At 44.6% G+C, this 17,704-nt stretch overlaps 1 protein-coding gene across 1 annotated transcript in view; it reads left to right on the top strand.

Annotated features, from left to right (window-relative positions):
- The window catches only part of LOC126443274 (uncharacterized), a 32,931-nt gene that overhangs the window by 12,342 nt on the left and 2,885 nt on the right, over window positions 1-17,704 (top strand). The window contains exons 2-3 of the mRNA XM_050090891.1: window positions 702-877; window positions 8,461-8,669. Coding sequence (XP_049946848.1) covers window positions 702-877; window positions 8,461-8,669 — 385 coding nt within the window. The remainder of the gene's footprint in view (window positions 1-701; window positions 878-8,460; window positions 8,670-17,704) is intronic.

The raw sequence follows: 17,704 nt of genomic DNA, 5'->3' as shown, positions 1-17,704 counted from the left end.
GCAATATTCGAGACGTGTTCAGATACAGACGACATCGTGTTAGATGACGAGCAACAAACGCAAATTTTCGGCAAAAGCGATCAGCCAGGCAACAAACAAACGCTACAACATTTTGAGTCAAACTGACATTTCGTGTGTGCACAATAAACTCAGACAATGTTTCAGATATGGAGCGGCGGATGTCTATCGTTGCGTTTGTAGAAGGTCATAACATGTGTTCAGGTTTGTCACAGCGTTGGTAACGAGTAGGATTTTGACGGATTTGTCAACAGTCTGGCTATTCTATTTTCGAAAATCGTTCAAAAGTTTGAATAGAATCTCGTCAGAGTTCCAGCTACGCCATGTGGCTTTACACGTAGGAACTCGACGCTGCTGGCAGCTCCAGAACATTTCAGTTGGATACATCGTCACGGGAGTATACATTCATACATTCAGACGTCTGCAATGTCAACTACCAAGAAATATCTGCACCTCTCTTATCGGATGTCACAGTTTGAGAAATGTATTTATTTAATAAAACCCCACTAGGCATCTGCTGTGCATTAATGTTTTTATGCCTGTACAAAACTGAATGTACTACACTCATGCGCTGGCAGTAATTTCAGTGTCATGTAATAGTGCTACACGTAACTGTATACTAAGACAGGCTGCTGCTTGTGGATGTTATGAAAGTAATTTGAACTATTTTCTGTGTGTCTCAGGGTAACCACGCAAGTGATCAGCAACTCCACGGTTGGATTAAGGACATGGAACGTGTGAAAGACATGCTGCGCACGAAATTAACCGGATGTGTACAGGACTTGCAATTCTCCAGCAAACAGGTGGAGCACTACGAGGTGGAAGAAGATAAGGAGAGGCCAGGGCACTTGATAATCAGGTATAGACCAGTGTACACTCAAATGTCCGTCACACTCACTATGGTTTATTGGAGTTTATCTCACTTTTATCCATTAAAGTATTCATTAAAGTTATAGAAAACACAGGGATCATTTAATTCAAAATGGAGTAAAGAACTAGCACTAAGAGACAGTAGTGAAGGGCATGGTTACAGAAACTCGTGATTTACAAAGTTTTTTGACTCCGCTTAGCCTTCGATTTTTTGATTCGTATTGTGTCTTAAAATGTGCCACGTATTACGTAACAGACCAGCGGAGAAAACTGACACAAAAAACGATGCTACTGCATTTACTAGAGAAAGCATTGATGGTTACAGACACTTCCGAAGTTTTCATAATTTGTGGAAACAATGATGTGGAACCTGACACGAAAAGTGAGCGTGTTCTCGTCTTATTCGGGACAAAAAAAAAAAAATCACTTCGGGAGAAATTACGGTAATACCGTGTAGTTGCGACTCTAGTCCAGATACTGGCATCCAGTCGGTGAGGGAAAGAGGCCACAAGTCATGTTCATCTCAATACATGGAGGAAAAATCTAAGCAGCGATGAGGGAAGATGGGAAGACGTCAGCAGAGGGCAGGAAGCGGATAGCCATCGTTCTTATATTTTGTCCTGTGGTTGGTGTGTTTAAATCAGTCCGTAGTATAGAGCGTAAATAGTGGAGGTTGTGAGCGGGAGGAAAGCGGAATAGTGTCTCGAGTGTTTGACATATGGGGCCGTGGAATGGAGTGTTGTAGGAGATATGTTGGCACTATGGAGGGTGACCAGGTGGCCTCCTATGTGGGAATGGGCAAGCTCCCAGCAGGCAGCCCAGGTCTTGTGGCGGTGTTGTTGGACTCTTTCAGGTGGCTTATTGTGGAATAGCTATGGAAGTGGAGAACATGGATTAGGATGGACAATTAGACTCAGTCGTGATTGCTATCAATAGGATGAAAGACTTCTGCAGTTATATCTGAAGATGTCGGTAGGGGAGCTACTTTGGGATGAGTGTGTCTGGGAAATGGACTAGGTCTTTTGAAACGAAGGTGATCATCCGACATCTACAGTTAAGTTCATCGTGGGAACTGATGTGGGTAAACAGCTGTGGAGAGGCAGTGGTCAGTGTGAGGAACGAAATTACGTGCTATAGGATTTCTCGGACAGAGACAGGCAGTAGGACAGATCACGGCCAGGGTGGTAAAATACACACTCAGGGTAAAGTATTATGCAGGATGATTGAACATGATTTGTAGCCAACTGGAGCTGTTTTCGAGGAACGGTATTGTTACTCCACAACGTTTATTGTTTGGGGATTTTTGGTTTGCTACTCCACATCTGTCATCAGAACTGTGAGTGGGTTACTGATTCACTGTGTACGGACACATGCAGATAGTGTGACGGGATAAAACTATCGATATTGTGTCAGGCAGTGGGAATGAAGGTAACAGTGGTTGGGAAGGTGAACTGAAAATCGGAGATGGGTAGATTTCAAGACAGGGGTGCACTACACAAAGGAAGCAGCTGATCGGATAGCAGAGTACTTGTGGAGTGCACGTGGGGGGTTTCAGGGTAGCCAGTAGTTTGAGGTACTCTCATGAACACTCGCCAGTTGGTACACCTTTAGGGAAATCAGATAGCTTTCAGAGTAAAGTCAGTTCGACTCTGAAACTTTTATCAGTCAACTGTCGAAGTATTTGTAACATAGTTCCCAAATTTACTCTCCTCCATGAACGTTCTCAGCCTCAAATTATTCTTGAATTGAGAGCTGGCTAAGACCCAAAGTAAAAAAACTCTGAGATATTTAGCGAGTCTTGGAATGTTTATCGGAAAGACATATTCGACGCCGTAGGAGGGGAAGCGTTCATTGCAGTTGACAAAAAATATTCTCTTTACTGAGGTTGAATATGAGTGCAATAGTGAAGTTACGTGGTCGCACATAACAGGACTAGGTGAAACCATATCAGTTGTTGGATGTTTTTACCACCCACCCGACTCCGCTGGGACAAATGTGCAGCCATTCAATGAAGGTAAATAGTCAGCATTGCATTAATATCCAGATCACGCGACACTAGCTGGCGGTGACCTTAACCTACCGAGTATAGACTGGGACGTCTATGGATTCACTGCAGGTCGTGCAGACAGACAGTCTTGTGTAGGACTTTTGAACACGTTTTCCGAAAACTGTGTTGAGCAGCTAGTTCGTCAGCCAGCACAAACAGGCACGACCTTATCGATGGCGTCAGCATAGAGATGGGGATTAGTGATGGTGATTTCATCATAGCGACTATGGTTACGAAAGTCAGTAAATCAGTCAAGAACGCTAGGAGAGTTGATATGCAGTTGTCAGCGTCTCACTTAGACAGTAAAATACAATCATTTAATTCCAGAATTATGGCCATAGAGGAATTATGGCTAAAGTTTAAAGAGATTGTAAATCGTGATCCGGAAAAGTATGCGCCTACTAAGTGGATCAAGGGCGGAAAAGACTCATCGTGCTTTAATAACAAAATTCGGAAAAGGCTGAGGAACGAAAGGCTGTTACATTCTCGGTTCAAAAGAGAACGCGCAAATGAGGACAGCAAGGTTTGTAGATATTCGTGCGTCTGTGAAAAGATCTGTGCGCGAACCATACAACTGCTACCACCGGAGAACCGGAAAAAGTTTTGGTCCTCTGCAAAATCGTTAAGCGGATCTAACGCTTCTATTCAGTCACACGTTGACCAGTCTGCTTTGGCGCTAGAATATTCCAAAAGGAAGGCCGAAGTTAAAAATTCCTCGTTTAAGAAATCGTTCACGCAGGAGAATGGTACAAACGTGCCGTCGTTTGACCATCGCACAGAGTCCCGTATGGAAATCATAGAAATGAGTACCGCTGGCGTAGAGAAACAGCTGAAACAGCTGAAAATAAATAAGTGGCAATGCCTAGGTGGAATGCCAGTTTGGTTTTACAGAGAGTAGTGTGCGGCACTGGCCCCTTACTTAGCTTGCATTTACCGCGAATCTTGCGATCAGCGCTAAGAACCAAGCGAATGGAAAAAAGTGCAAGTGAAGAAAGGTAAAAGAACGGACTCACAAAATTACAGACCAATATCCCTAACACATGTTTGCTGCAGAATCCTTGAACATATTCTCAGTTCGAACATAATCAACTTTCTTCAGACTAAGAAGCTTATGTGCACAAATCAACACGGTTTTGGTAAGCATCGCTTCTGTGAAACTCACCTTTTCCTTTTCTCGCATGATGTACTGAGAGCTATGGATGAAGGGCAACAGGCAGATTCCATATTTCTAGATTTCTCGAAAGCATTTGACACGGTGTCCCATTGCGGGGTGATAACGGAAGAACGAGCACATGGAATAAGTTGAGTGACTGCAGGTTGACACAAGATGACAAAATTTCTAGTTGGTGTCATGAATGGCAGGTGGCTCTTGCTGTAGAAGAAAGCGGATGAGTAGAAAAAACGAACCCGTAATATCCGGATACGGCATTCCAAGTGTCCTGCTTACCACAGTCACTTCGTTTAAATATCTGGGCGTAATGTTGCGAAGCGAGATGAAATGGAATAAACATGTGAGGATTCTGGTAGGAAAGGCGAACGGTCGGCTTGGGTTTATTGGGAGAGTTTTGTGAAAGTGTGGTTCGTATGTAAGGGAGACCCCGTGTAGGACGCCAGAGCGACTTCTTGTTCAGCATTGCTCGAGTGTTTGGGATCTGCTCCAGGTCGGATAGAGAGAAGACATCGAAACAATTCAGGGGGAGCAGGTAGATTTCTTACCGGAGTTTCGATCAGCATGCAAGTGTTACGTATATGTTTCAGGAGCTCAGCAGGGAATTGTTGGAGGGAAGAAGACACTCATTTCAAAGAAAACAACTGAGAAAGTTAAGAGAATCGGCACTTGAAGCTGGCTGCAGAACGATCCTAATGACGCGAGCATACATTTCTGGTAGGGACCACGAAGACAAGATACGAGGAATTACGGCTCCTAAGGAGGCATATAGACAGGCGTCTGTCCCTCGCTCTGTCAGCGAGCGGAACAGGAAAGGAAACGACTAGTTGTGGAACAGGGTACCCTCCGCCACGCACCGCACGGTGGCTTGCGGATTATGTATGTAGATGTAGATACAAAGCACGATAGTTGAGAGGAATTATTCGTTTCATGTCCGTAAATTTAGTGAAATCATTTTTGTCTTGGTTTCATTTGAAATCGTGAGGTTTTATCTATTCTATTTCATCTGTTTGGTCTTGTGACTGCATGCATGAGGGTTGTGGTGTAGTAGGTGGCCCCAGTTGTGTGTAGATAAGGACATTGACAGGAGTTTATGACGGCGGTGACGAAGCTACGGTGGTGGTGGATGTGGTTGGAACTTCCTGCACCGGCAGTGGTGGGGGCGATGGGGCGGGCCGCGGTTTGGGGCTGGCGACTGTGTTGGCGACAGAGCCAGCGGCAGAGGCTGCTGGAGAGGGAGTCGACGGTGGCGCAGGTGGCGGCGACGGTGGTGGAGCATTTGACGCAGGCAGTGGCGAAGGAGCTGCCGGACTACGGCTCTCTGTGAGTGGTGAAGCAATGAAGACGACGACGAAGGGTGGGAGACGATCGGCGAAGAACCACTGGGAGAGTCCAGGTGAGAGCTGAGGTGCTGGCGAAGTATAGTGGGGCGTGTCAGTAAAACGGAGGATATACTTCGTACTGGAAATTTTGGGAGGACATTTTGAGGTTTACATGAGTAAAGCGAGTCAGAGAATATACTCCAGCCGAGAATGTGCTCATCGCGAGTAAAAGGGTGAGGGATGTTGCTCAAAACAAAGAACGTTCTCCGATTTCGTGTTAACAAAACTAGAGGAGCTTCTCACAACCGGAAAATATTGAAGTGAGATCTGTAGCACTCTTCGGGCTGAGGGGCCACAGCGGCAGTGGTGCAGCTTAGGTACCGCCCTCCTAGTCCAGGCAGCGCGCCATTTCGTGTCTCTTCTGTAGTTCACGTATCGCCATTTACAGTCGGTCATTTCTAAATTCCGCCAATCCACTTCGTTACTGGACTCGCATGGTACGTTCAGTAATGGCTCCAGCACTACAGGCCAAAGCCGCCTATATATAGCACACAGACCCCTCCCTGCCTCTGCACGCAAATTGTCGACGATTGACTTCCGTGGCAGCGGTCTGCCCCGCTTGTCGACACTCTAGCTCCATGTGGCGAGTATTTATTGCGACCTCTGCTGATTTTCCACTTTGTGTTGCAACGCACTTGCTCCTAGACTGAATATGGTATCATTATAGCTGTGTAGTACATTCCCAACTGTCCAGAAGTTTCGAGATTTTCTTTAGAGCTTGTTTCACTGGATATTGTTTGTTCACTTCCTCGCTTCATTTAAATCCGTTCTTTCGTTGCCTTATGGAATGAACGGCTCCATTATGTTAAAAACAGCCCTTTCCCGAAATTCTTCCACAACCAAATCTCCGTATAATGTTTATTCAGATCATTGTCAGTATGCACGTACATCCTCCATCTGGGGCGTAGAAATGATGATTTTCATCACGGCACGGGTTCTGAGTCCCAGCTTGTCAGTGGAGTAGGTGTGGTACTGTACCTCCAAGCAGAACAGCGTGCTGCTGTACGTGGCGTGGAAATGATTTGCGAGCCTTAGCACCATGGCACCACATGTCTTATGGGAGGGACAGCTTTCCGGTCAAACTGGGGACCCAGACATCACACGGAACTCATTATGATGCAGCTTCATGCTTTAATTGGCTATGTCGTTGTCAAGTAACAGTGATGACCAAGGACCATACTACAAGGAGTACAGGGAGTACTGATTGTTCTGCATTGTATGGAAACTTTCCATCGTTGATGGGCTATAGGGAATGTAGTCGTAGATTAATCAGGAAAAAATTGTCTCATACCAGATTCTGAGGGCTCCATTCTCATCATAATAAGTACCTGACACATATGCATCGAATCGATGTACCTTAGGCCAACAATTTCTGTATGATAATTTTCACTGCCAAACTAGACACCCGCACCAACCAATCACGAAGCGAGACGGAGCGAATGCTTCAGAGCCAAGTAAACAAACATTTTTGTGCAATAGTGAAGCATCATTTTGTCAAGTTTTACGTCAGCAGACATGTACTTCTGCACGTCAAGCATAGCAGTGTGAGATGGTGGGATGCACACTGCCGGATGTAAGCAGAAACATTATAAAAATGCCACAACTGACAAGGGTATAATGAGTAAAACGAAAGACCTATTGTGAAATAAAAACACATGTTTGGTATTTGCAAAGACGGTTTTGAAATAGCTTAAGTCATCGTATCGCGCTGTCCTTAGCCGTTGGATTGGCTGAAAGGGACTGAATAAGTGGACCTGCTTGACGGTACACTCACGTTTGTCCATAGAGCTCTTCTTCCTGTGGGAGTTCCGCTTTCAGCTGTCGTACAGTCTTTACGGAAAATTATCGCAGATGCCACATCACCTAAAGCAGATAGGAAACTTCCTGGCAGGTCAGAGCCGTGTGTCGGATCCCCGACGTTTCAAATGGCCGCACTCTCCACTGCAGAGTGAGGATTCGCCCAGGAAGCAACTCCCGAGGCCTCTGGTCACTGCAGTGCCCATCCTTCCGGGAGCGCTGGTTCCGCCAGCCGTGCAGGGGAGCTTCTGTGACGGCTGGAAGGCAGCGGCTGAGCTACTGGCGGAAGTAAGGCTGTGACGGCGGCTCTCGGTTCCTGCCTGCCCAGCTCTAAGTCTATTTTTTTAAGGACGTCATATTCGCCATTGACTTTAGAAATTGTTTTACAATTGCAGTTTCGACCTTATGAGCCATTTTCAAGTGGTAATGTGGAAGATTTTGCTTCAGCTAATGACAGACATGTCTACATGTCAGCGTCTAAAATGATCTATAACAAATTCGAACAAGTCATTCATATCCTTAACATAAATATCACATGTTCACTTTCTTGCAATGCATACGAAATTCTTCTTTAAAGAAAAGAGGTATTCTGCAGGAAGCGCTGCAGTTCTGCTGTTTGATGTGCCTGAAACCAGTTAAAACGATATAGCAGCACAGAACGGACTGGATGATCTGCAAGAAATAGTTATAATCGGTGTCTCACTGAAGTGCTCCGAAATCTAAAGATGAAATCTCAATGCGCTAAAATGCTAAGAAGACCAAGGATTTGCGATTGTTTGCTGTGTTTCTATGCATCCTTTAAAGAATGAAAAAGTTCCACGTCTGTGTCCCAGTCTGGCACACAGTACTCATCTGCCAGGAAGTATCTTATGCACTGCTGATTGGAAATCCGCTCTGGATACTTTTAGCCGCCCGGGATTAGCCGAGCAGTCTGGGGCGCTGCAGTCATGGGGTGCGCGGCTGGTCCCGGCGGAGGTTCGAGTCCTCCCTCGGTCATGGGTGTGTGTGTGTTTGTCCTTAGGACAATTTAGGTTAAGTAGTGTGTAAGCTTAGGGACTGATGACCTTAGCAGTTAAGTCCCGTAAGATTTCGCACACATTTTTGGATATTTGTACGTTCTTGCATAAACTATACATGCTAGGTTTTCAACTTTTAACCTGGCAGCTTGTGTGCTACAGGCGGCCGCTGTTGAGTGTACGCCTGCTGCGCTATCAGCCGTGGAACCTCTCCTTTCACGACGACTTCAGTGCGCTGTGCAAGGAGCGGCAGCCAGAGGCGTCGCAAATGTTCAACCTCGCTGATGAACTGTACGCCTTCCATCGTGTCTACTGGTCCACTGCAGCTGAGCACACCGATTCATCCTACGAAGATGATGTCAAGATTGTAGGTAAGTTTAATACTGGGACCCGGCCACTTCATGGTTATGCGCTGACAAGTGTTCAGTTGTTCGAGGAATGAGATTCAAATATCCTTCTGAATATGTAGTTTTAGATCTTGCGTGATTTTGCATGCCACGCAAGATAATCTCTGGTGCTCTTTCCAAAGTCAGTGTTCAGATTCCTCGGCAACTCTCCGTCTGGATCTATGACAAGTTTATGTGACACAAAGGTCAAAGGTGTACCCCCAGCTGCTCGTGGCCCGTGAAGGTTTCGATGCCGGCGATGTACAGAGGCTGTGTGATGTTTCGGAGACGTTACTCAAGTGCCAGCTGGCTTCTAATGATTGTGCAACACACTCGAAACAAGTGGGTGTCTCACAAATAATGTTTGCAGCCTCAGCCTAACAGGCAGCCGCCTCACCTGGGGTGTCCGCCAGTGTCTGGTACACTCAACAACTCGTCTCCCTCCCGTAGGAGGCACGCAACACCTCTAAAACAGGGCCCATCCCACAGCACTTTGAACTCCGTCTCTGAACGCCAGTGCAGATAAGACCTTCATACATGTGCGACACGTGCCTCACATAAAAAAAGTGTTCCTTCTTATGTTCTATAAACGCTCTAAAATTCTGTACATGTAGTTTTTTTTTCAGACCTAGTCTAAGGCTTGTTTTGAAAATGGCGAATAGTTTCTGCAACTTAACGGCTACAGAAAAGCTAATGTTTTGTCAGTACTGTAACTTGTGTAGTGTTCTACATTTCTCATCTATGATCCTGGCATGATACTGTTCGTATTTACTAATTTTCTTTGACGAATAATATTTCGATTTGTAACTGAACAGTTAATTGTACGAAATACACAGTTAATATTATACTTAGAAATGTTGATACTATGAACTGTAGTAGGACTGAGGAAACACAGCTATCGCACCTGTCTGCTAAACAACTCTATTTGTTTGAATCACTATATTTTTTAAATTTATTATTTTATTCTCGTTGCTGGACTTTATCTCTTACTCGATCATCTATCTATCGTGCACCAGACATGAAACGAGTTGCAGGGTTTTCATTGGTAGTAAGCTGACTAATTAAGAAACTAAGGTGGTCGAAAAGGGTTACAACAGATAAGGAAGTAAGTTATCACAAAAATATCCGTATAGTAGAACCAGGAACTGTAATACTGAGAAGAAAGGCCTTTCCAAAATTTCGGCTGTCGCCGATAATTTACTGCAGACACTCACAAGAATAATACTGGCACATAAAAGGAAATACGCATTGTTAGCAAGTTACTAAACAAGCAGACTCTTACCCCATCTGTTGCTAGACTGAGCTGCACTCTGCAGCATGTCTATAATCATGACTGAAACTGTTATGGACACCGAGAACAAACGTGTGAGCTGTAGTTGATGTTTCAATTCCTCACGAGTGGCGACAAGATATTAAAGAATGAGCAGCGACAAGACCTTACAGAGTTGTGGACAACTAACCGTTTGTCTGGAAGCTAACTTTAAGCCTGACATTGAAGATATCTCCAGGGGAAAGTTCTCGTGAAAATCCAGAGAGATCGGAGAGGACGTGGCAGTTAGGTCGACATGGAGGTGGGGGGGGGGGGGGGGGGGGGAAGGAAAGAAGAAACGGGTGCGAATCTCTTCTGAGCACGTGGCGATGTTCTAAATGGTTTGCACCATCCAGCAGGCTGCTGCAACGCCCCTGTCTGAAAGAGTTGCCCTCGCCACTATTAAAACCGTGGCGCTTCTCTGCCGGCTTCTTTACGCATCACTGTCCAGCAGAACTAGATGCTTGCCCACAACAGACCAATGTATCAAGAACTGAGCCCTGATCTGTTGTCGCTGCCATTGTGTAACATCACCTAAATCGCAAATCCAAGCCTACACATCTCACAAATACTTCCTGTGTGACGACTATCTGACCCAGTATCGCAGAACCACCTGACCTATCCCACTTACAAACGAAACCACCCATCAGTAGGACGAAAAACCAGTCCAAGTTGCAAATTTTTATTTTTTATTCATTCGATGATTTGTTTCGGACCGAGACCCATTTTCAAATCACCATAACATAGTCGAAAATGGCATTTCCGAAGATGTCAAAAACGTGCAATGAACATTTACAGTGCATAGAGATAACTCACCGAATGAACAAAAACTTGGAACGGTTTTTCGTTCACTGGTTACCAGAAGCTGCTGACCCAAACTACTGCAGCATACTGGAAGTTCGTAAAACCTCCCATGTTAACTGTGCCCAAATGTACAATCCTTGCACAACTGCATCATCTCCACAGCCTCAACTCGAATGATCTAATAAATATAAAGTAAACGCATTATTCACGACACTAAACTTACATTCCGCATCCCAACAACTACGTGCATTGCATCCTCACCATCAAATATATTGAGTTCAGATCCACAGTGTTCTACACCATCAGTCGAGCTCACCGTCATCATCTCAACAGTTTTTTGTGTCGCATCCCTAACATGAAAGACATACAGTTTTTCCACAACATTCACTCGCCTTCTACTCTCGTCCAACAGATGACGACAACACCAACAGTCACCTTCCACTTTTAACATCCAAGTCACCTGTTCCAAAAAGCAATCCAACTTTATCTTCAGCCACACCAAAACATCAGCTTAAAACCTATACCTAACCTTGTTTCGCCACATAAAACATCAAGACAAAGCAGCAGCATAGCATTCCATCCACATGTCTGTTCCCTCAGCTCCAACAAGATCTTCATCACTCACATGTTATCTCAATGCTACAACTATACTTTAATGAAAATTGTTACAGTTTCGTAACACAGTCCCAGTCACTATACACTCTACAAAGCACAGATAATTGCTACAACATAGAATCAGATGGTACTGCCAATGGGTGCTTGTGAGACATCCTGATACCAGCACCTCATTCTGCAGATCAGAAACCCTGGGATTGGTGATACACATGAACAAAAACACTGCCACATTTTCCATAAACTGAACAATCTATTGAAAAAGGATTCATTCTCCTCTCATCCATAACAACCACACATTACCAAACAACCTCAACAAGCCAGACTCAGTACTTCATATCTTAAAGATATACTCACTGTATCTAATGACTGCTCGACAATTCGGTACATACAATGTCACACAAATACGACCACCATATCTCTTGGTCCCAGTTTAAAATACCTGTCTATAACGCCACAAAACGAATTAAATATAGCATTTACAACACAAGACTATAAAGCCACACATTTTGTGAGTGTGTGGGTTGGTGCTTTTCTGTCATTCTGCGCAACAGATTAATCTGAGATGTACCCTTTACCCTTTGGCCCCTGCAAGATGCAATTTCCACCCCCACACTACTACAGGAGTCAGACGGACACTCCTAACGTTCTAAAGAGAAATGCCTGAATAACTTTCAGCAATAAATACCTTCTGGAGTCGTCCACTGTAAGGAAATGACACAAAAATTCACAAAATGTCTTACGTAACTAGTGGGATACTTGGGTACTGGAGTAGTGCTAGTTAGTGTAAGAAAAACATGAAAGTAACGAAAATTATTATTTATTTTGCAAAAATTCTGAGAAATCACAATAGCACTTTTAGTTATGAATTGAACACGTTATTTGTGGGTTCTTTTCAGAATGTGAAGTTACCTCTTAAGGATAGGATTCGCTAGTGAAATTTCTGTGCAAAGTTTAAGATTGTTATTGACTTGGCAGAATGGCTGAGAGCCGCACCTACTCAACTTGAATAATTATCGGTTAGAATGTTGCTAGGTACAGTCGAGGCTGTCACGTGTGATATGCAGTGAAGGGTACTGTTGTGGAGGAAATGTGGGGGTCGCAAGAGCTGTAGCTGCGATGACTGCTGTCTGCACCGCTCGCTGCCGACAAATAAGACAACTCTCGTTCTATCTGGATTGACCTTCGCCAATCAAACTCTCCCTACGCCTTGATGAAGTCAAGGACTCCTATTCGCCCCTAGTCTAACTATTGGCGTGGTACACGGGTCAGATAACCAGTCCACCACGATGCCACTCAAAAATTCGCTCGCAGGCGTTTAACTATTACTCAGTCCGTTCACACCGCACAATAAGTGTGGCGGCCAACACAGTGAACAACGCTTAATCGCAAGGACTCAATATACAGTTTCACTTCGATTCGCTCTCGACAGAGGTGCTCTCCCAGTGAAGTACTGAGGAGAGACTTGTTCCTCGCTCTTTGAGTACACGTACGAGCGCGCACGCTCTCGTTACGTGTTCTCGCTCCAAGAGCGACAACGGAACGGCCCCTCTGCACGCCAGACGTGAAGGGGTATATCTTTCGGTCTCTTCCATTACTCCTTCAGCTCAAGGCGTCAGAAATATCGTCTGCCAATCAGCATTGCTCTTCTAAAATGGGAGAATGACGTTTTGTTTAAGGTGACCAATCCGGAAATCTGTAGTATCGGTGTTTGGCGTTTGCTGTCTCCCTGTGAAAATCTCTGAAACTGCGTTGTATGTGTAAAGAGTGCGTAGGCTAACCGCTCCCACACAATGTAGCGGAATTTGCTTTTAAGCCGAACACGGGGTCGTCCTTTCACTCGGGCTAACGCTGTCTGCTCTACAGGCGGTCACTGGCCGACGTAGATAGCTTGTGACCGGCCTCCTGGGATGCAGTTGCCTCTCTCCAGCTAGAAGCTCCTGTGACCGTCGAGTCTGGAATGTGTGTGTGTGTACGCCAGCCTCGGGTATTTCAACCACAGTGCGCACTTGCGATTTATTAGTTATCTGCGTATCGTTTACATGAATTCATACAATACTGACTTTATCTTATCGAGTTTGGGCTCGAATGAAGCGTCTTGATGTGCAGAATATGATTGTGAGGGCGGAATATGTAAACAATGAAGGAGACCACGACGTCTTACAATTCCAGGAAATTCTTATTTGAGGCTGCTCATGACTCGATTACTTTTGACCTTCTTAAAAAAAAAAAAAAAGCCTCTTATTTCCAACTACCTCTAGTCAAGTTGTGTGATATAATACTGTACCCAAGTTTATATCCCACGGCTCACCTATGATTTAAGGGTAGTGTCTTTGTATACTAATCAAAACGTCATGGAACCCAGGCTCGAACCTTGCTACTGCTTAAACTTAGAATAAAAATCATCAGTAATGATGGATGGGCGGATAGAGCTTCAAGGCACTTTTTTCCACTGCTCCTAAAACCCTGAAGAGTCAGCAGTGCTCAAAGGCATGAGAATGCAGAAGGTAATGGGAACCACTGGTGTCTGTCCACAGGACATGTGGCCTACAATTGAAAAGTGGTATGATGACTGCTCCACTGGCGAAATATTCCGCAATAGTCGCACATTCGGATCTGTGGGAGGGAACTGGCAAGTGCCAGGTGTCCCAATGAATTATGTTTACTGTATAGCTCCTTGTCTGGCACACCATGCTTCTTTTGTCACTGTAAATCTTACTCAACAGCATATCTCCATCTGCCTCGATAACTTCACCTCTTGGTGTAGCCTCTACTACATCAAAATCACTTATGTTAAAAACCCAAGGAATTATTACAATAAATACCACCAATCATTTCTCTCTCCCTAACTTCCACCATGGCACACATAAACATGACTGTGTGGTGGTACTCTCTTCAAAGGTGAGCTGATTCGAATCCAGGTGATGGAAGAAATTTGCATTGCTGGTATTTCCCCAGTAATGGGAGGGGGAATTGAAGCATAAAGTTTCTCATCACCAGACCTCGTGTCAGTGTTCTACATTACATTACCTCTCCTCAGTGTATCATGATACACTGATGCCTGTGACACTGTTGAAGGTGGCACATGTGGTGTCGACGATACTCGCCTGCAGCAAATCGTCAATCGACCACCGCAGAGATGCTGTACACGTAAGCAGCATCGCCACCGCCTATGAGAAAGAAGTAGTAAGCCACTCCTCCTGTAGCTTCGAGGCGCCACACACGACAAGTATTTCCAGCTCTGCCAGTGCCTGGTACGAGTTCTGCCAGAGTCCAGCCTGAGTTCTGTTCTGTCCACGAGGGTATCAACAGTTCCATGACGACTGCATGGAAGCGACGAATTTTCTGCCTTCAGAGTGCAGTGTCGGCGTAACGTCACTCAGTCAAGCCTAGGCCAAGCATGCACGTACAGAGAGTCGAGGGCCAACAACAGACACATATTTGGCACAGTTGTAGTAAACGTTCAGTGCTCATCGTCTGCAGACTTGCACTGTAATGCCGCTCAGTGTTTTCAGCAGCTCCTGCGTATTTGAACCCCAATTAATACGTGCTCCCGCAGTCACAGCCGCGAGGAGTTAAAAATAAGTTTATCGCTTTCCAAACAACAAGGCGTTCTTTTCATTGACTGTTTCATTTATGTACTTGTAAATTTATTAAAACCATGACACAACAACATGTGTGTCGGAAGTGGATGTTAAGCTCTTAACGCATCCATTATAGTCATGTACACTCAACAGATAACTTCGAGTCACAGTTCTCTCACAATGCAAGGACAGTGCCCAATTACGTGGAGGAAGATAAGTGCTTGCAGTAAGGCGGTGGACTTGCTGCTCCATTCCTCTCTGCTGACATGGGCAGAGGACTCTCACTTTCTTATATCTTGGAATAATCACGGAACCCCATCCTACAACAAACTCAAATTAAGAAAACAGCAAACTCTACAATGTGGGGATTCCATCATCCAGCCATCCTCTGTACTTGGAAAAAACCAACTGAACGAGGCGATGCTGTGGTAAGCTGGTGGCTACAAACTTGATTTTCGACCAAATTTAGTTTCTCTGCGATGTCCCTACTCAGCGTAGGGTGAATGACACGACGGTTCCTATGGATGGACGCAGCTGTCCTGCTTCCCCGTTCTTCCCAATTCTGGGTTATGCTCTAATAGCTGTTTCACCAACAGGACGTTAACCCCTGATCTTGTTTCTTCCTTCGTCTTTCCAAAAGCCTTAGTGGCCCCAGTGTTACTTCCGCCAATATAGCTTGGATCTCAGCACTCTCAAAAATTTATCATTCCTTACAGTCTTAGAACACCTTGCACTCTGTATCATCTTTCCCGTCTCAGACGCAACCTCTACCAGGTGATTACATTGCCCTCTCTTCTGAGGTTCCTCAGACTTTGTCACAAATTGCAAATGTTCCATAAACGTGGGAAACAAAAACAATTTTTCTCGCCTATCCTCTGGATACCTAGGCTCCTGGTGCGCCTATACCAACATGTCATACCCATCCTCCACTTGCCCGCCCCTTCTGTATCCTATTCGAGCGGAACTTCAGCTGGCTGGTTCTTCCTATTCCAGAATAGTATGTAGACACTTACTCCTCCAACCAGCTATAATCCTAGCGTCTACGCCTCTTCAATATGTAGATGATCCCGCTTCCAGCCTCCTGACCACTGCCATCCCTCCCTCACACCTCCCTCTACCCACATCAACTTGTCAATCATACTTCCCAGCCCACTCCAACACCTTGAATACATACACCCTTTCTGGCCGGCACCTGCATCATACTGTATTACCCTCGTAGTAGTTATTGGGAACTGACTGCCAGTGACTTGCCAGAAGCAAGAGCCTTATCTTCCCCATAGCACCATCATCAACTTCAATGTACATGTGTTTATGTAGAGACGCTATGGCTTTTACTTTTTTGAAACCTATCATTTTATTCATTCTCCCCAAAAAGCAGCAAAGTGTCCGAACCTTGCGCACCACACGATAATGTGGTAGGAGTGGAATGAATAACAAAGAAAATGGAGTGTTTACGACAAAATCGTGCATTCGGCTTTTCACAGACTGTGCCTGTGTATAAGAATCTTTCAGAACTTATTCGTCTTACTGGGTATACATTTGCGCTCAACACGCCAATGAGGTATACATTGGATGACGTGTAGCATATCAGTATCACTCTCCTTTGATTTGTACTCTGAACAGGAATAGTGCTCGAGGACAACGACCATCAGGACTTCTCAGAATGCAGTAGGTAAAGCCGTCATCAAGCTGAAGCCTGGTTTGGTCACCACAGTGCTGTCCTACTGCAGGTTGTCGTCACTCGCCGCCTTCCTACTTCTGAGCTAACTTACCCAGTTAATAATTGTGGGACACAGTTAATTATTGGGTCTCCGAACAATTCTACAGTTCCAACATTTTCGATTTCCATAAATCAATGTCAGAGGTGAAAGAAGAGATAAGTGACAGAAGGAATCTCGGGAGCAATGCCTGAATCCCAAAACTCTGGAGTTGTAATCCCACATTCATCCACTCAGCAGCTGAGGCATATATGTCCCAATTGCATTTATTGCTGCATCATTATCATTACACAAGGTACGAATGAGACAAAGTAATTACATTTTTTGCGTGTTTTTGAATGTATGCAAACAGAGTATTAACAGTAAATCGTTCATTGTGGTAAAGGAACTCCCAAAATCGTCAGTTAATGTATTTTGTTGTGCTTTTTCTCGACAATCTCGTGCTAACGAAACAAACTGGTGACAAATATGCTCCATCACTTTTTTTTACGCTGCGTGATGGGGTCACTAAGTTCACGGAGGAAAGTGAAATATCACAAAGACGAGAATTCAGCCTGCATCCTATTTCTTTGTACAGAACGCCTATGGAGTTATGTCAAAAGAGTATATTCTATATGGACGTAGTTAGATATAAAAAAAAATACGTATCCAACGGATCAGTGTATGGACGATCACACCTTCCTCAGATATCTATGTGTCTCGCTGTCCCCCTTGCTTTATTGCGGATCGTTCTAGTAATTCTGCTTAGAAAGACTTCTTCAACACTTGTGTCAATTTTCCATTAATCTTTCAACGTTGAGCCACATGAGGCTTTATTATTCTTCATATTCAGTTATTTGCGTGGTAAGATCAAAAGTTTGTCATGACGATTTCAAAAGGTTGTTGAGGTGGTAATGTTGGGATTTCGTGGTAACCACTTTAATGTGGCTTTAAATGCTGCAGAACCAAATAATCCGAGAATAAGTTGTTCATTAAGAAACAAACACATCTGAA

This window comes from Schistocerca serialis, unplaced genomic scaffold, assembly GCF_023864345.2.
Source record: "Schistocerca serialis cubense isolate TAMUIC-IGC-003099 unplaced genomic scaffold, iqSchSeri2.2 HiC_scaffold_1428, whole genome shotgun sequence".
Classification (NCBI taxonomy): domain Eukaryota; kingdom Metazoa; phylum Arthropoda; class Insecta; order Orthoptera; family Acrididae; genus Schistocerca; species Schistocerca serialis.
This window is presented reverse-complemented; position numbering and strand designations above follow the sequence as displayed.